The sequence below is a fragment of the Hemitrygon akajei genome, chromosome 2 (assembly GCF_048418815.1).
Source record: "Hemitrygon akajei chromosome 2, sHemAka1.3, whole genome shotgun sequence".
In the NCBI taxonomy this organism is placed as follows: Eukaryota; Metazoa; Chordata; class Chondrichthyes; order Myliobatiformes; family Dasyatidae; genus Hemitrygon; species Hemitrygon akajei.
The window spans coordinates 70,361,223-70,381,824 of record NC_133125.1 but is presented as its reverse complement, the minus strand read 5'-3'; the positions used below and the strand labels follow the sequence as shown (position 1 = coordinate 70,381,824).

The 20,602-nt window shown below is 45.1% G+C and overlaps 1 protein-coding gene across 1 annotated transcript in view; it reads left to right on the top strand.

The window, feature by feature from the left end:
* Window positions 1-20,602, top strand: part of LOC140713949 (neuropeptide FF receptor 2-like) — a 110,257-nt gene that overhangs the window by 76,672 nt on the left and 12,983 nt on the right. The window contains exon 3 of the mRNA XM_073024646.1: window positions 6,398-6,497. Within this exon, the coding sequence (XP_072880747.1) occupies window positions 6,398-6,497 (100 nt within the window). The remainder of the gene's footprint in view (window positions 1-6,397; window positions 6,498-20,602) is intronic.

Here is a 20,602-nt window from a genome sequence, read left to right as displayed (position 1 = left end):
AGTGCTGGGACCCCAGTTGTTTACAATATATATTAATGACTTAGACAAGGGAATTAAATGCAGCATCTCCAAGTTTGTAGATGACACGAAGCTGGGTGGCGGTGTTAGCTGTGAGGAGGATGCTAAGAGGATGCAGGGTGACTTGGATAGGTTAGGTGAGTGGGTAAATTCATGGCAGATGCAACTTAATGTGGGTAAATGTGAGGTTATCCACTTTGGTTGCAAGAACAGGAAAACAGATTATTATCTGAATGGTGGCCGATTAGGAAAAGGGGGAGATGCAACGAGACCTGGGTGTCATTGTACACCAGTCATTGAAGGTGGGCATGCAGGTACAGCAGGCGGTGAAAAAGGCAAATGGTATGTTGGCATTCAAAGCAAAAGGATTTGAGTACAGGAGCAGGGAGGTTCTACTGCAGTTGTACAAGGCCTTGGTGAGACTGCACCTAGAATATTGTGTGTGGTTTTGGTCCCCTAATCTGACGAAAGACATTCTTGCCATAGAGGGAGTACAAAGAAGGTTCACCAGATTGATTCCTGGGATGGCAGGACTTTCATATGAAGAAAGACTGGATCGACTAGGCTTATACTCACTAGAATTTAGAAGATTGAGGGGGGATCTTATTGCAACGTATAAAATTCTAAAGGGATTGGACAGGCTAGATGCAGGAAGATTGTTTCCGATGTTGGGGAAGTCCAGAACGAGGGGTCACAGTTTAAGGATAAAGGGGAAGCCTTTTAGGACTGAGATGAGGAAAAACTTCACACAGAGAGTGGTGAATCTGTGGAATTCTCTGCCACAGGAAACAGTTGAGGCTGGTTCATTGGCTATATTTAAGAGGAAGTTAGATATGGCCCTTGTGGCTAAAGGGATCAGGGGGTATAGAGAGAAAGCAGGTGCAGGGTTCTGAGTTGGATGATCAGCCATGATCATACTGAATGGCAGTGCAGGCTCGAAGGGCCGAATGGCCTACTCCTGCACCTATTTTCTATGTTTCTATGTTCCATCATCTCTAATCGCAGTCTCAGGATGGACACAGGCAGTCAGAGATTGGCCACAACCATCCAGTGTGAAACAGGTCCAACAATTCCTGAAGTTTGCCAACTTTTACCAAAAGTTTATCAGGAACTTCGGCTCAGTGGCAGCATGGCTGACGGCACTAACCAAGAGATCCACGGGCCTTTTGTTTGGACTACCCTTTTGTTTTTGCAGAACTCAAACAGTGGTTCACGACAGCTCCCATTTTGGTCTCACCTAAGCCTGACCTTACCTTCATCAGGTTCGATATTGTCATTTAAAAAAAATTTGGATAGGTATATGGACAGGAAAGGTTATGGGCTGAGTGCAGGTCGGTGGGACTAGGTGAGAGTAAGCGTTCGGCATGGACTAGAAGGGCTGAGATGGCCTGTTTCCGTGCATAAATTGTTACATGGTTATACAGTTACATCATGGAGGTGGATGCCTTGCCTTGGAGTGGGTGCAGTTTTGTCTCGATGAACACTTTCAGGCAATAACTGCATCCAGGCGACTATCCCCAGCAGAGCTGAACTAAGACATCAGAAATAGAGAGCTGCTCATGATCAAGTTGGCTCTGGATGAATGGTGTCACAGGCTTGAATCATTTTAGTGTTTGGACAGTCCACAAGAACGTGGCTTGTATTCAGGAGGCCAAAAGACTGAATTGCAGGCAAGCCAGGTGGTCTCTTTTCTTTAACTACTTTAATTTCATCTTGACCTATTGACCAGGGTAAAAGGACCAGAAACCAAATGACTTGTCCCACCCATCAGTTCAACAAACCCGAACAAAGGGAGCAGCCTACACCACTTTGCCCCAAAGCAGATTGATAGCACCAGTTTGTTGAGGACTGACACACTTGTTTGCAAGGCCCGGAGCAAGGGGAGATTCCTCAGAACAGCTCTTTGGGTCGGCTGTTCATTCCTAGCTCTGTCTGGTCTTAGGTTCTTCAATGAGGATATGCATCAAGAAGGACAGCTCACCCAGGGGTTGCCTAGACCCTCGAGTTCATTAAGAGGAAATACTTGTTGTGCCACAACCATAGATTCAGCAGAGCAGCAGATCCAGCAATTGCGCTTGTGAATATGCACATGCCAGCTAATTATTATTTCATTGTAGTAGTATTTAAATTCCATTCGTTCCGTCATAGTGCTTGTCAAGACTTGAACCCAGGACATAGCTACGCTTCGCTGCCTGCATTCCATCGTGCCTGAGAAATTGGACTGTCGAGTCAACTGAGTCTGAAGACCAGCGACATTAGTTTTATTTTTAGTGGTTCTTTTCAGCCGCAGTGTAGGCTTCGTTTTCAATTGTGCATTTTAATTGACAGCCCTGTTTGGCCTAGTGTTTATTGTTTTCTTTTCCTTTTAACACTGTTTGCATTAAAGTCTGTGAACTATCGACCTGCTTCAGTGTCTCACACTCCACACTTGGGCCATGTCTGCACCTGGTGACAGGCGGCCTGGAATGGCGAGAAAGGTCCGTCAATACAGACAGGCATGTCAAGTGTTCACCCAGAACACCCACCCTCAAGGGCTCCTTTACCCTCTGCATCCCCATGGGCTCACTTTGTCACGGGTCTTCCTCCTTCCAAAGGGAAGACCGTTATCATGGTAATTATGGATCATTTTTCGAAGGACTGCAAATTCAATGCTTTGGACAGATTACCATCTTTTGCAGAGACAGCCCAGGTCTTCAGGATCCATGGTTTTCCAACGGATATTGTGCCAGATCGTGTTCTGCAATTCATGTCATGCTTTTGGAGGACATTCTGTAAGCTGACTGAGGCAACAGTGAGTCTTTCCTCTGAGATTCCTCTGCAATCCATCAGCGAGACGGAATGAGTGAACCAAGATATGGAATGTTCCCTCAAATGTCTGGCCTCTTAAAGACCGGACGAGTGGTGCGACCATTTGATGTGGTCAGAGGTTGCCCACAACTCTTTACAGCATTCAGCACATGGGATATCTCCTTTTGAATACCAATTTGGGTATTCTCCACCACTCTTTCCTGAGCAGGAATTTGTGGCTGGGGTTCCTGTGGCTGAATATCTCATCCAATACTGCAAGGACTAATGGATCAGGCAAGGGAGATTTTGTTAGCCTCTACCTGGAAGGTTGAAATAAAGGCTAACCACAAGAGCCTGGGCAACAGGTCTGGCTGTCGACTCTCTGGGCGGAGTCTTGGAAATTGGCACCCAAGTTCATTGGACCTTTTACCTTCTCAAGAAGGTAAACCCGATGGCTTACACCTTGCAACTCCCCGAGACTCTCAAGATCAATCGGACTTTCCAGTTTCCAAGTTAAAGCCTGTGAACACCAGCCCATTAGCCCCAACACCATCAGCCCTGCTGCCACCCAGGTTTGTCGATGAGGAAGAGGTCTTCACCGTCAGAAGAATTTTGGATTCACAGACTGTTTGGGGTGTTCAGCAGTTCTTTGTAGACTGGGAAGGATTTGGACCCACAGAACGGTGCTGTGTTCCTAAAAGGGACATCTTGGATGTGGCTCTCGTACAGCACTATAATCATTATCTCTCCAAGCAGCCAGGGCTGTCAGGAGTCGGCCATAGGGGAAGCAATCCTGTAATGACACACACCCAACTGCAGCAGCTTCTGGGATTTAAACGCTCTAACCCTCCGGAATATGGATGGCTGGCATGGCCCCTTTAAAGATTCAGGCTGCCCTGCTAATTGGCAGCCATTTTTTGGCACCAGAATTTAATATTTAAAGAGCACCTGAACTAAGGGTCAGTCGTCAAACATCAGCTCAGTTTTGGAATATTGTCTTGTGTCTAGTTTAGAACGCTGTCTTCGTTTCAGTCCTGTTCTGTGTCTCAATTCTAGTCTCAGATACTCCAGTACTTGGGTCGGAACCATCCTCACCTAGGTGTCTTGTCACAATAAGGCTTACTAATCAGAAATGTGATTGTGCTGTGTGGTTTAATAAATAGTAGATGTCTGGCTTAGCTTGGTAAATATATTGCTGTTACAAGAGAGATGATGTGGTCAGGAATTTCCACTATTTCCTGGTTTATTTATGAGAAATGGCATTCCGACTGGGAACTGAAGAGAAAAATCTAATTTTTTATGTTTCCTTTTCATATTACGTAAACCAAAATATCAGTGTTACAGAACAGTAGAGCTCTTGATGAAATCAATTCCTTTATGGGAGAGCTCCCCAGCATTGTCGCAAAGTCCACAGGAATTAAAAGCTGAGAGGTGTTCAACTGCGTACTGCACCACCAGCTTTACTTTCACATTCTGTGCCCTGATCGACAAAGGCTAGCATGCAATTTGCCACCTTTACCCTACCCCGCCCCAGCCCCACCTGGTTGCCACTTTCAGAGAACTAGGGACTTGGTCTCTCTGATTAGCAATGTTCTATTGAACCCTGCCGCTGCTGCTGCTGAGGCCGTCTAGGTTCACAAGCCTGGGTGTACGACATGGAGAGCAAGCTGTTGCCCATGTAGCAAGCTCCCCCTCCCCATGCATCTGATCAACCCAAGCAAGGGCAGTGACCGATACAGTTTGGTTCCAGCAGCGTCACAGGAGTTCCAATCAACATTAGACTCAATAAAGGACTGCCTTAGGGAGTCCAGCTCCAGATTTTTCCTTCAAGTTTTACTTTCAAAACCTTCCCCATGAGTGAGTATAGCTGCAAGGCTGCAGAGGTTATAGATCAGAGATTTTCCTCTTCTCCTAGATGAGGTGCCAACCACAGCTGATGAACCCCATCTACCTGGTGTCTAGTTTTAAAGTTCCAGTAACCTGTATTTGCCCCTTCTCTTGTCAGTAGAAACGGTCCCTCTGACTAATCATGAACCTATCAACTTCCACTTTAAATATACCCCATAGCTTTTGTCAAAGCTGGAGACCAATCTCCGCCTCAGCCCAGATCACCAGCAGGCCTGTTCACCATGATGTCTGACTGGCAACTGAAAGTCAATATGGGCAAGCAATTAAAATTAACACGAGTGAATCTGCAGATGCTGGAAATAAATAAATAACCCTCCTGATGAAGGGTTTCGGCCCGAAACGTCGTTATTACCTCCTCCCATAGATGCTGTCTGGCCTGCTGAGTTCTGCCAGCATTTTGTGTTTTTTAAGCAATTAAAATTGCCTGTTTTCATTGCATCATCGTCACTGAGGCCTGACATGGTCATTCTGTCCAAAACATTAAAGCAGGTGACGTGGTAGAACTGACAGTTCTGACAGTTCTTGGGAAGACCAGACTGAGGAGGCATTCAAACGCAAGAAGACCATATACCAGGAACTCGTAGAGCAGTGGCACAGGATCTGTCAGAAGATTATCAGCTCAAAATCCTTGCTAAAAACTTAAATCTATAAATCTCTGCCAGTACTGTAGTGGCAAGGGAAAACTTATGTATGTAGAAGCACAGTTGAGCTCTCCGATGTATGCTACTTACAAGTTGTTATTTTGCATTTTCAGAGCAAAGTGATCTGGAATGGAGCACCAGACCCAGAGCTGATGACTCAGAAATTAAAAGTCCTTTCCTACAAGGAGGAAAAATGCTTAGATATTATTCAGTCTGAAAACCTTGAGGATGAACTATGCTGAACAAATTTATTCCTCAACTAGTAAAAATAAAAGTTAATTATTTGAAATTTTTCATTATTTGCAGGACCTTGTTAAACACAAATTAGCTGCTGTGTTTCCATATAATTGTACACTGAGTTTCCAAGTTCTTTTGCTATTACAGCAGAGGCAAGAGTTGGAGAACGAAAAATGGCTGTTTCCACTTTGTCCAGAACAATGATCAACAAATTACATCCATTTTGCTAATAACCAAACACGAACATTGATGAGAAAAGGGTGGGGTGGGATTGTTTATATTGAACTAATAGGTTGCAGTGTCTGTGCAAAACTCACAAATATGAACAGGAAGGTGTTTGAATAAAAGCACATTTTTGTAACTACTCCAAAGGAGAATAAAGCTTGGAGTGAAGGACTGACCAGTTTACTCACCCTAACATGATTACATGGCACTTGGCACAATTCCTAGAACTTCACACAATCTACCAATTACTGATGAACAGTGGAGCAAGATTATGGAATATTAATGACAAATACACAGGAGGGAAACTGTAAATGTCATTGGAATATATCACACGTTTTACCTTAAAAATGAGCAGAGAGAAGGATGAAAAGAATGAATGTAGAATTAATACTACTACTGTTTAGGGTAATGGAATTCCATGGAATCATTCTCCTTTTCACTGTAAAATAAGACTGCATCCTATGCTGATCTGTATTTAGAATCAATGATGATCTTTGGTTGTTTCAAAGCTTATCATCTGTCCACCTACTTCCCAGTGCAGATGTTCAACACACAACAAACTGTTTTACTCTGTTTTACAGGGTGGCCCTTCGGAAACTTTGTGTGCAAGATGAGTGGCTTGGTTCAAGGAATCTCTGTGTCTGCCTCTGTTTTTACTCTTGTTGCAATAGCTGTGGACAGGTAAGATGGACAGAGAGAATTTACAAACACTTGACAGAGACTGGCCATCATGGAGTCATTGGTACAATGTCAGTTTGGATCCTAAAGAAAGACAATTTTCATTGTGTTTGCATTTTCATAGCATGACAATGACCCACAGATCTTTCCAGCCAATGAAATCTCTTTAACCTTTGGTCACTGTTGTAATATGGGAAACATATTATTCCCTTCTCCCCAAAAGTAATTTTGCTCTGTTAAGGAAAAAATATGTTGACTCAGACAATTCTTTTGCCTCTTCATGACTGCTGTAACATGAACAGCATGTTCACCGGAGAGACATTGAAGAGTGGATATAGAAGTGTTTTATTCTGCCAAAACAAGCAATAGGCATCATGTTGAGACACTCTTGTAAGAAGAGTGTCTCTTATTTCTGGTAAGATGGTGGTACTTGCAAACACAGCGGCCACTTGGGGGCCAACTAAAGATACGTTTTTCATTGTAATTTTTTTTATCATCAGAAGACAATTTTACTCCAAGAACATTGGGTACAGCAGGGCTCCTCCATCAGTGAGGTGCTCGTAGCTGGACTGGTGTGAGTGGTGGGGCCAGCTGAGGTGTTGAAGGATCTGGTCAGGATATCGGAAGAGCCATTCGGGATATGGAGGAGCCTGTTGGGATATCGGAAGAGACAGTCGGGGTATTGGAGGAGCCATTCGGGGTATCGGAGGAGCCCGTTGTGATATTGGAAGTGCCAGTCGGGATATGGAGGAGCCCTTTTTGATATTGGATGAGCCATTTTGGATATGGAGGAGCCTGCCGATGTGTCGGAGGAGCCAGTTTGGTTATGGGGGAGCTGACCTGGCTGCAGACCATGCTGCTGCTGCCCACTACTTAGGAGCATCGAGGTTGGGGTAGAATAGCTGTGGGAGATTGTCTTGGATGTTTCACTTGTGATCACAAGACTCTGTTGGACTGTGATAATGTATATTGACTCAGGTTTGTTACCAGAAGACCATAAGATATAGGAGCAGAATAAAGCCATTTGGCCCATCAAGTTTGCTCCACCATTTCATCATGGCTGATCCAACTTTCCTCCCAGCCCCAATCTCCTTCCTTCTCTCCGTATCTCTTCAAGCCCTGACCAATCAAGAATCTATCCTCTGCCTTAAATATACATAAAGACTTGGCCTCCACAGCTGCTTGTGGCAACAAATTCCACAGATTAAGAAATTCCTCGTCATCTCCATTCTAAAAATACACCTATATTCTGGTCTTAGACACACCCACCACAGGAAACATCCTCTCCACATCCTCTCTATCAAGGCCTTTCGCCATTCATTAGGTTTCAGTGAGGTCACCCCTCATTCTTGTGAACTCTAGTGAATGCAAGCCCAGAGTCATCAGACGCTTTTCATTTGGCAAGCCATTCAATCCTGGAATCGTTTTTGTGAACTTACTTTGGACTTTCTCCAGTTTCAGCACATCTTTTCTACAATAAGGGGTCCAAACTTGCTCACAATATGTGAGGTCTCACCTGTGCCTGGTGGTGGGACAGCTGATATGGGAGTTGTGTAGCCTCAGTTGTAGCGAGAACAGGCTCAAGCCTCAGGCTTGCCTACTGATGCAGACCAGGTGAGAGATGCAGAAGCACTACAGCATGTTTGAGCTCGGCTGGGGCACCTGTCAGTGCTGCCCTCCTGTGTTCGAGTGGTGGAATGACATGCTGGATTGTGTGTGTCTGGACACCGCTGCGAGCTCGTACCATCATTTGCTGGGCATTGTCGTTCAGGATTTTGGACTATATATGTTTGCTCTTCGAGTGCTTCTTTGTTCGACATTTTGAATTATATTACTCGCTATTTTTGAAGGTTTGCTTGTTATTTTGAATCATTTACACCTTGGCGCCAGAGGAACGGTATCTCATTCAGCTGTATCAATGTATGGTTTGAATGATAATTAAACTTGTTTGATTTGATTTGATATTACATGACATTTTTATTTGCTAAAGATCAAAGATAATAGTAGGACAATTCTATGGTTATAATGTATCTACAATGCTTCCTTTGAATTACATATAGCTTTTACACACCTCTTTCTTCACACCCAAAATGAATGTTAATCTCCACTGACTCTAGACTGCATTCACGCATATGCAGGCATCTGAATTCTAATTGTTCTGAGCTGCTTTTTAAATCCAATCTGCAATCCACATTCAGGTCTGAAGATTGGTTGCTGGTGAAATTAATATTTGCCAGATACCCCAACACCAGAATGCATCCTATAAATGACTACCTGAAAAAAAGCTGAGTCAAAATGCAGTGTCTTTGTCAACTGCTACATTGGAGCATCAGCACAATGCTTGGGTTCAAAACTGGGATTTAAATCCACAACCACAATATTATTGCTGATTGCTTCATTGATGTCTATGGGCCTTAAAATAAAAAATAAAAGCAATTTATTGTCTGCAAAATTGTGATGGTCTGACATTAGCAGGTACGTAAATGTATGTTTCCTTTCTTTATTTGATCTTAACTTCAAGCATGTATTTAAATGTCCAGATCATTATTCCAGAGCATCTCAAAAGGTCTGCAGAATCACCATAAGACCAGAAGGCATAGGAACAGAATTAGGCCATTTGGCCTATCGAGTCTGCTCTGACATTTCATCATGATTGATCCATTTCCCTCTCAGCCCCAATCTCCTGCCTTCTCCCTGTATCTCTTCATACCCTGGCTAATCAAGAATCTATCAACCTCTGCCATAAATATACCCAATGACTTGGCCTCTACATCCACCCATGGCCACAAATTCCACAGATTCACCACTCTCTGGCAAAAGAAATTCCTCCTCATCTCTATTCTAAATGGATTTCCCTCTGTTCTGAGGCTATGCCCTCTGGTCCTGGACTCCCTCACTATAGGAAAAATCCTATCTACTTCAACCCTATCAAAGCCTTTCAACATTCGATAGGTTTAAATGAGATACTCCTTTGTTCTTCTGAATTCCAGTGAGATCAGACCCAGAGCTATCAAACGTTCCTCGTAAGATAATCCTTTCATTCCTGGATTCATTCTTGCAAATGTCCTCTGAACCCTCTCCAAAGTCACCACATCCTTTTTAGATAAGGGGCCCCAGAACTGCTCACAATAGTCCAAGTGACACCTCACCAGCGCTTTATAAAGTCTCAACATTATATCCTTGATTTTATATTCTAGTCCTCTTGAAATGAATGCTAACATTTCATTTGCCTTCCTCACCACCAACTCAACCTACAAATGAACCTTTAGGGAATCCTGCATAGGAACTCCCTAGTGCCTTTGCACCTCAAATTTTTGAATTTTCTCTCCATTTAGAAAATAGTCTACATTTTTATTTTTGTGACCAAACTCATAATCATACACTTCCCAACTTTGTATTCCATCTGCCACTTCTTTGCTCATTTTCCTAATCTGTCTAAGCCTTTCTGCAGCCTCTATGCTTCCTCAACACTACCTGCCCCTCCACCTGCCTTTGTACCATCAGCAAACTTATCAATTTATTGCAGTTTAACATAAGAAGAATCAGTCCCAACACAGACCCCTATGGAATACCACAAATCACCGGTAGCAAAAAAGAAAAGGGTCCCTTTATTTCCATTCTTTGCTTCCTGCCAATTGGCCGCTGCTTTATCCATGCTAGGATCTCTCCTGTAGCACAATGGGCTCGTAGCTTGTTAAGCAGTCCTGTATGGCATCTTGTCAAAGGCCTTCTGAAAAACCAAGTACCTGTACACACATCAGAGTGTAGCTATCACAACATCTGGCCAATGCTTGAGGCTGATGTGCTCTTCTGGCTCTGAAGTTCAAATATCATTGGATCCTTCCAAATCCCCACTCAATTCCAGGCTGCTAATTACAGTAATTACCTATACTCAGATGACTCAAGAATGTGATTAGTGTTTTACACATAAGGACCAATGAATTTGTTGGTTTTCCTTAAAAAAAAAGAATGATCAGAACAGAGTGTATGCTGGGATTGTAAGAGTGCAGGATATTGTAGGTGGCAACATGTGGCCATCTTCCTACCATATTCCCCCATCACTTGCTGCTCTTACATTGACGCTGTGCTAATCAATGTTGCCATCTCTTACTCACAAGCTCCACCTACAATCTGGCAAGCTATGTGCTGCTGTATTGGTATTGAAATGGAATGAACAAAGTAATAGAGGTTTGACCAGAGGCCAATTGGACATCAGACATCAGAAGTTTGGAGAAGAAGGGATTTCAAATAGGTCCACTGCCCAAGGACAAAGCAGTTCTTGGCAGCATAATAGAGTTTTGACCAGTGGCCAGTCGGCATTTGGGATTGATTAGTAAAGGCAAGTTAATGGAAGGCAGGGGCAAGTAGAGCAGCCATCATCTGAGTGGACAGAGTGGTGATCTTAAGGTTTTAGCTCTTCGAGGCTTCAATGAGGAGAGGCTTCACTCAGAGAAAGCAGAAGAAAGAAAAGCTAAAGTCCATCTTTATATCTGCTCAGCCAGGACAGAAGAAATGTCAGGCAGGACAGTGCAATGCTCCTTTTTCAGGTTGTGGGAAGGCCTCCAGCATCCCTGATGACCACAGCTGTGAGGTGCATCCAGCTGCAGCTTCTAACAAATCGTGTTAAGGAGTTGGAGCGGGAAGTGAATGCACTCCAGTTCATTCAGGAAGTTGAGGGGATGATAGATAGGGCATATAGACAGATAGTTACACCCAAGGTACAGGGCACAGGAAACAGGGTGACTGGAAGGAAGGGGAAGGGGTTAAGGAGCCCAGTGCAGAGTACCCCTCAACAACAGGTAAATCACTCTGGATACTGTCGAGGCGGTGGGGTGGTGGGGGGTGATGACCTAACAATGTCGGGTCTCTGGCACTGTGTCTGCCTCTCTGACGCAGAGGAAAGGGGGCAGAGGAGGCATGCTGTGGTGACAGGGGATTTGTTAGTTAGGGGAATGGACAGGAGGTTCTGTGAGCAAGAATGAGATAACTGATGGTATATTGCCTCCCAGGTGCCAGGGCCTGGGACATCTCAGAATGAGTCCTCAGCATTCTTACGTGGGAGGGCAACAGCCAGAGGTCGTGATCCATGTAGGTACCAATGACATGGGGAGAACAAGGGACGAGGTTCTGCAAAGGGACTTCAGGGAGTTAGGTGCTAAGTTAAAGGACAGGACCTCCAGGGTTGTGATCTCAGGATTGCTACCCATGTCACGTGCTAGTGAGGCCAGAGCTAGGAATGTTATACAGTTTAATACTTGGCTAAGGAGTTGGTGTCGGAGGGAGGTATAAGAATCTGGATCATTGGGCTCTCTTCCAGGGAAGGTGGGACCCATACAGAAGGGACCGTTTACACATGAACTGAAGGGAGACTAATATCTCAGTGGGAAGGTTTGTTAATGTGGCATGGGAGGTTAAACTAGAGTTGCAGGGGGATGGGAATCAAAGTACCAGAACAGTTCATGGAGAGGTCGTGGATGTAGATGTTGGTAAGACCATATAACCACATAACCATATAACAATTACAGCACAGAAACAGGCTATCTCAGCCCTTCTAGTCCGTGCCTAATGCTTACTCTCACCTAGTCCCACCTACCTGCACTCAGCCCATAACCCTCCATTCCTTTTCTGTCCATATACCTATCCAATTTTACTTTAAATGACAATATCGAACCTACCTCTACCACTTCTACTGGAAGCTCGTTCCACCCAGCTACCACTCTCTGAGTAAAGAAATTCCCCCTTATGTTACCCCTAAACTTTCGCCACCTACCTCTCAACTCATGTCTTCTTGTTTGAATCTCCCCTACTCTCAATGGAAAAAGCCTATAAAAAGTCAACTCTATCTATCCCCCTCATAATTTTAAATACCTCTATCAAGTCCCCCCTCAACCTTCTACACTCCAAAGAATAAAGACCTAACTTGTTCAATCTTTCCCTGTAACTTAGGTGCTGAAATCCAGGTAACATTCTAGTAAATCTCCTTTGTACTCTCTCTATTTTGTTGACATCTTTCCTATAATTCGGTGACCAGAACTGTACACAATACTCCAAATTTAGTCTCACCAATGCCTTGAACAATTTTAACATTACATCCCAACTCCTATACTCAATGCTCTGCTTTATAAAGGCCAGCATACCAAAAGCTTTCTTCACCACCTTATCCATATGAGATTCCACCTTTAGGGAACTATGCACCATTATTCCTAGATCATTCTGTTCTACTGCATTCCTCAATGCCCTATCATTTACCATGTATGTCCTATTTTGATTCCTCACATGGTAGTTCTTCCTCTTCCTCATACGGGGGTTCATATCCATTGGGGAAGGGTCCTTCCTTTCCTTTCCGGAGGACTGCACCATACAGGCGATATTCATATATCCATTGTCAACAATAGTTGACCATCCCCAGAAAGTACAGGACCTCTTTCTTTGTTTTAGGTGGTGGTATCCAAAGGATGGCTTGGATCCGGTCTGGTCCTGTCTCCCAAGTTCCATCCTTCAGGGTAAACCCAAGATACTGTACTTGGGGCTGACAAAATTGTAGCTTAGTTCAGGACACTTTGTGACCCCGAGCGGCTAAGAATTGAAGCAGAGCCAAGGAGTCTTTCACACAGTCTGTCAGGGTGGATGATGCACTAAAAGGTCATCGGCATATTGTATCAATATAGAATTTCCCTCCATGTGGCACTCACCCAAGTCATGTTTAATAGCAGCGGCGTACACAGCTGGACTTTCAGTATATCCCTGGGGCAGCCCAGTCCAGGTGTACTGCTGCCCCTTGTAGGTGAAAGCAAACAGGTGCTGGCTGTCTGGGTGGAGGGGAATAGAAAAGAAGGCGGAACACAAGTCGACAACAGTGTAGACAATGGCATCAAATGGAATAGATGAAAGAGCCATGTTAATGTCAGGTACCACTGGGGCTATGGGAATTACAATATTGTTTACAGCCCTTAGATCTTGCACAAAGTGCCACTCATTAGGCCGTCCTACCTTGGGTATAGACAGTATCAATGTGTTACAGGGGCTGACAGTAGATCTGAGAACCCCGTGTTGTAGCAGAGAGTCTATGACAGGGGCTATACCTTCTTCTGCCTCAGGGGCCAAACGGGGTCTGACGCATGGTAACACAGCATTCTTCTTTAGCTTGACACAGTGGTCTTTTGCAGTGAGTACTCGGCCCACGTGTGTCTTGTGGAGGGCCCACAGGTCAGCATCTACTGTTTCCAATGCTGAAGGACCTGTAGAACCTAACGGCTCAGGCAGTTGCTGTCATTGGAACTCAGTTAGGGGGTCTTCCAACTGATGGGAAATTACCGGCAGATATACTCTTCCTTCATCAGGCCTGTACCACTCAAAATCCCCAATACAGTCGATAATGGGGGAAGATTGTAACTGCTTGATCACAGGGCCCATCTGCTTTGCCTGATAGGGGGTCCGCATGGCAAAAGTCACATGAAGTATGGAGTCAAGGCGAAACAGGGATTGTTACTCCGCAGACAGGCGTACCGGGACACCCAATCCTTCTTTCCCAAAGTAGAGATAAGGTTCTAGGTGTATTTTACTTTCCTGCCCCTCACGAGTGTGCGTCTTTTCCCGATATTCAGGGTTATCTTCCGTTGTATACCACGCCATGCAGTGCAAGCGGGAGTGATACTGTACCACTTGCAATAGGCCCCGCAAAGCTTCAGTGTGAGCCGATGGCATCAGTTTGTTAAGTTGTTGCCTTAGGCAGCACATCTTAACAGTATAGGGGTTACCCCTGAGCTGCCAGCAGTATAATATTGGCTCGGATTTAGCTTCAGAAGTAAGGAGCAGGGACTGGTGTGTCTGGGGTGAGGGTACGTCCACATACATGCCCTGAGGGGTGCAGTAAATAGTGGTTCCTATTCTAAGGGTTACCATGGGTTGCGCTTCGGAGTCTTGGGAAAGTGACATAACCACTCCCTGCACCACCACCTCCCCTGCGCCCCCCTATTCTGATGGAAAAGGGTGATTGTAAGTAAAGAAGGGACTTTCCCTTTCATTTGACTCGGCAGCCTGCGTAGGTTCTCTATAAGGGATGCTTCAACACTCCCTAGTCCAATGCCCCTTCATCCCACACTTTCAACATCATATCCCGGGACTTATCCCTTCTCTGTCCCCTTCTCTGTCCCCTTCTACTTTTTCTTTCATTTCCTTCTCCCCGGTCCTGCCTGTAGAACTGTGCTTTATGTGCCTTAGGGCCATCTCGTGGCCCAACAAAAAGTCCCTCCCTATCCATGTTTACCAGTGTGGTAACTATCTCAGGCCAGGACATAGTCTGTCAGTTCAAATTTCACATTTTAAAAGTCTGGGCCTGCTGTGGCAGCATGCAATTGAGGAGGGTCTGAATGGCCAGTGGTCCATTTCCTTCCAACAGGACCCCGACATACTCTTCACAAGTATTCCTGAATTGGACTATAAAATCAGGGGCTCCCTCATCCTTTCTCTGCAGACATCTAGAAACTTCTCCTCAATCCACGTGCCGCTGTGCTGCCCTCATAATGGCTTCTTTTCCTCTGTGTTGCAACCAGTGTGCAAGAGATTCATTGCCCTCCTGATCATCATTAGGTCGCCAATCCCCATTTTTCCCAAGTGGGGCCTGCACTGTATCCTTCAACGCAGCCCAGGAACTACCACAGGCACACTTCAGGAGGGTTTACAAATCACCTGGGAGAGGTTTATAAATCTCACACATTTGTTCCAGCCAATGAAGAAATGCAGCAGGTCTTTTTACTGGGTTAGGTGCCTCTGCTACCATGGCCCACGCCTCTGCAGTGTCCATGGCTTTAATATTGCTGTCTCCCCAATAATTATTTTTGGAGCTTGCTGAACTGGGTGAAAGGAAGAATCGAGAAGGACAGGAGAGGATGAGTGATGTCAGGTTTGGCTTCTAGTTCACATAGCAGTTCCTAATCGTTCTTCAACCTGACCTCCCCCCACTGCCCCCTCTTGTGGTTCAGGAGTTTGTTCCTCCACTGAGGCGGGCGACGCTGCTTGTCCTGGTGCACGATTATTCTGCTAATGCCAGGCAGTGACCATTTCTATTCCCTCATCCATCATTCCGTCTGGTCCTATTTTGGGACCATAATCTCTCCTAGCCTGGGACACACATTTGGGGTATCTGGGGCTATAGCAGTACAGGAGCAGGCATGGTGGGATCAGGTGGTGGAGTGGTAGGTGTCGCAGGTGCCCTGATTTTTAGGAGAACCCTGTGTTTCAGAAGACTTCTTCCTTTTTTGTTTCAGAGGTTGGTGTCTTTTGCTACCTCCATCCATTTTCCAAAGCACCCCATCATGTATTCAAAATCCCAATTTGGGTTTCCATTTCCATTCACCACCTCATCCCAGCAGGTTTGTATTAATGGAATTTTAAAACATCCCCCGTACGGACAGTCTCCCTGTGACCACCCACAGAGATCACTGCTAAAGGTTACTGCATATCGGTCGTCCCCGGTTTCCCAGATCACCATATCGGCAGTTGATCCCGGAGGCACCAGAGGGTCTCTTACCTTCTACTGAGTCTTCTTCACAATTCTCATTCGCTTCTCCATTTTCTTACTTACTTTCAAGGCCCCTTTCGATCTTGCTTGTTGGGACGGGGTTGCAGGAGCAGCAGAAGCCATTTGACTGCTAGAATTTCCCATTGTTTGCAAAAGAGCACAGTTACACCACACGTTTTCTGGTAATCTATTTACAGCACTCACCGGTGTCAGAAGTTCATCAGCAGTCCCTTCGTTCCTTTATCTTCAGTGCGGTAGCTACCTTTTCTTACTTTTTAGTCCCCGTTACAGCTAGGACCTCTATTGTCAGCCCCACTTTCAGCTAGGGCATCAGAAAAATTACAGCCGTTCCCCCTTACAGCTGGGATGCCGGTGCCTTTCCTAACTTGGAAATTTCCCTCATTCCACTCGGGTTCTTTTTTTTAAAATCCTGCTAAATTGCTTGTTCCACTAATTCCCTTCCAACTTGAAGGGTGGTAGAGCACTATGAGGATTCCATCCTCATCGCCAGATTGTTGTGGAAAAGGTATTATTCAGACACGAAGGGAGATCGCCTTAGAAATGCTTCATTGTAACATGATATCATGGAGAGCTCATCCTCCTGAAAGCGGAGTTCAGAGACTCTGTCTGACAATGGATCACGCTTTTATTTATATCCCAAGCATACGAGAGAAAAACACATAAATCAGAAGGAGGAACTTCAATGGCAGTTCTGCTGAGTAGCAAAGTTGCAGGATATGTTCATAGAACCATAGAACACTACGGCACAGTACAGGCCCTTCAGCCCTCGATGTTGTGCCGACCCATATAATCCTTAAAAAAAAGTACTAAACCCACACTTACCCATAACCCTCCATTTTTCTTTCATCCATGTGCCTGTCCAAGAAGGCTCTTAAGTACCCCTAATGTTTTAGCCTCCACCACCATCCCTGGCAAGTCATTCCAGGCACTCACAACCCTCTGTGTAAAAACCTTACCCCTGATGTCTCCCCTAAACTTCCCTCCCTTAATTTTGTACATATGCTCTCTGGTGTTTGCTATTGGTGCCCTGGGAAACAGGTACTGACTATCCACCCTATCTATGCCTCTCATAATCTTGTAGACCTCTATCAAGTCCCCTCTCATTCTTCTATGCTCCAAAGAGAAAAGTCCCAGCTCTGCTAACCTTGCCTCATATGACTTGTTCTCCAATCCAGGCAACATCCTGGTAAATCTCCTCTGCACATCCTTCCTATAATGAGGTGACCAGAATTGAACACAATACTCTAAGTGCGGTCTCACCAGAGATTTGTAGAGTTGCAATTTGACCTTCCTACTCTTGAACTCAATCCCCCTGTTAATGAAGCCTAGCATCCCATAGGCCTTCTTAACTACCCTATTAATCTGTGTAGTGACCTTGAGGGATGTATGGATTTGAACCCCAAGGTCCCTTTGTTCATCCACACTCTTAAGTAACTGACCATTAACCCTGTACTCAGTCTTCTGGTTTGTCCTTCCAAAATGCATCACCTCACACTTGTCCGGATTGAACTCCATCTGCCATTTTTCTGCCCACCTCTGCAGCCTGTCTATATCATCTTGTAACCTTCGACAACCTACAGCTCCATCCACAACTCCTCCAATCTTCGTGTCATCCTCAAACTTACTCACCCATCCTTCCACCTCTACATCCAGGTCATTTATAAAAATCACAAATAGCAGGGGTCCAGGGACAGATCCCAGCGGCACTCCACTAGTCACCGACCTCCAGGCAGAATACTTTCCTTCCACAACTACCCTCTGCTTTCTTCCTTTAAGCCAATTTTTTATCCAGACAACCAAGGTTCCACTTATCCCATGCCTCATGACATTCTGGATGAGTCTCTCATGAGGGACCTTGTCAAATGCTTTGCTGAAGTCCATGTAGACCACATCCACTGCCCTACCCTCATCAATTTCTTTTGTTACCTCTTCAAAAAACTCAATCAGGCTCGTGAGGCACGATCTTCCCTTCACAAAGCCATGTTGACTATCCAGGAGTAGACTGTACTTCTCCAAATGCTCGTAGATCCTATCCTTAAGAATCCTTTCCAGTAGTTTGCAGACCACCAACATAAGACTCACCGGTCTATAGTTCCCAGGTTTCTCCCTACTACCTTTTTTAAACAAGGGAACTACGTTTGCCATTCTCCAGTCCTCCGGCACTTCCCCTGCAGCCAAAGAGGATTCAAAGATCATAGCTACTGCTCCTGCGATCTCTTCTCTCAATTCCCACAACAACCTGGGGTGTATCATATCCGTCCCTGGGGATTTAGCAATTTTAATGTTTTTAAGAAGATCCAACACTTCTTCTTCCTTAATCTCCACATTGTCCAGTACACAGGCCTGCTCTACTTCGACCTCATCCTGATCAAGATCCTTTTCACTTGTGAATACTGAAGCAAAGTATTCATTTAGGACCTCCCCAACCTCCTCCGCCTCCAGGCACATGTTGCCCTCTTTATCCTTTAGCGGTCCCACCTTCGTTCTCGTCATCCTCCTATTCTTCACATACGCAAAGAACGCCTTGGGGTTCTCCTTAATCCTACATGCCAAGGCCTTCTCATGCCCCCTTCGAGCTCTCCTAAGTCCTTTCTTTAGCTCCTTCCTGGCTACCCTATATTTCTCATAAGCCCCTCCTACTTCCTGCTTCTTATATCTAACATTTGCTTCCTTCTTCCTCTCGACGAGTTGCCTCACATGTTCCGTCAGCCACAGTTCTCTTTTCCTACCATTTTTTCCTTGCCTCAGTGGGACAAACTATCCTGAACCCAGCTCAAGTGGTCCCTAAACTTCTCCCACATTACTTCTGTACTTTCCCCTTTGAACATCTGTTTCCAATTTACTCTCGCTAGTTCCTGCCTCATCCCTTCAAAGTTAGCCCTTCCCCAGTTAAGCACTTTACCATTTTGTCTGATTTTATTCCTTTCCATAGCTATGCTGAAGCTAAGGGAGTTGTGTTCACTCTCACCAAAATGCTCCCCCACCAAGAGGTCTGTCACCTGACCAGGTTCAATACCCAGAACTAGATCCAGTATAGCCTCTCCTCTCGTCGGCCCGTCCACATACTGTGTCAGGAATCCTTCTTGAACACACCTGACAAATTCAGCCCCGTCTATCCCCCTTGCACTCAGGAGGTGCCAGTCAATATGAGGGAAGTTGAAATCACCCGTAACTACTACCCTGTATTTCCTGCTCCAAATCTGCCTGCTTATCTGCTCCTCGGTTTCCCGAGGGCTATTTGGGGGCCTATAGACTACTCCCAGCACAGTGATTGAACCCTTCCTATTTCTGACTTCCACCCTTTCTATAGCCGTGATACTATCCCTGACCAGCAATGCCACTCCCCCCACTTTTCTACCTCCCATCCTATTCCTTTTAAAACACCTGAACCCCAGGACCTGCATCATCCAATTCTGTCCTTCGTCCGACCGTGTTTCAGTAACAGCCACAACATCGTAGTTCCACGTACTAATCCATGCTCTAAGTTCATCCTCCTTGTTCCTAATACTCCTAGCATTGAAATAGACACATTTCAACCCCTTTAACTGGCTACAATTATGTTCTGTCCCCTGCCTGTCCTTCCTCATCAACTCAGAACTCTTAGCATCATGCCCTTGTCCTTCTACCTTAACTCCTGCACTCACATTCTGATTCCCAACCCCCTGCCAAACTAGTTTAAACCATCCCCCCACACAAAATACTGGTGGAACACATCAGGCCAGGTGGCATCTATAGGGAGAAGCACTGTCGACGTTTCGGGCCGAGACCGAAACGTCGACAGTGCTTCTCCCTATAGATGCCGCCTGGCCTGCTGTGTTCCACCAGTATTTTGTGTGTGTTGTTTGATTTCCAGCATCTGCCGATTTCCTCATGTTTGCTCTTTAAACCGTCCCCAACAGCTCTATCAAACCTGCCTGCCAGGATATTGGTCCCCCTGAGATTCAAGTGCAACCCGTCCTTTTTGTACAGGTCACACCCGCCCCAAAAGAGGTCCAAATGATACGGAAATCTGAATCCCTGCCCCCTGCTCCAATTTCTCAGCCACGCATTTACCCTCCACCTCATTCTATTCCTATTCTCACTGTCGTGTGGCACAGGCAGTAATCCCGAGATAGCTACCTTTGAGGTCTTGCTTTTCAACTTCCTTCATAACTCCCTGTAGTCTTCTTGAGCAGTTACACATTTACTTCAGTGTTAATTTCTCAGGAGTATATCAGACAGGCTAAAAGAGTATATCAGACATGTGATGATTCTTGGAACTACAAATACAAACATAGTTGTTTTAATCAGCCTGACTGAAAGGCACATTGTCAGCAGTACAGAGTACATTAGTCACAGTAGACTTTGATTTTACATATGAAGATCATTAACCCTTCCTTGCTCAATACAGTGTCAGCTCTGGGTGTTTTCTTCCACAGTTCAAGTACAGAACACTGCTGTGAAGAAAAAAAACTCTAATACCCCTTAGTATCTAGCAAGTAACAAAATTTCTTCCACAGAGAGTCTAAGACCAGAGGACACAGCCTCAGAATAGAGGGGCATCCTTTTAGAATGGAGATGAGGAGGA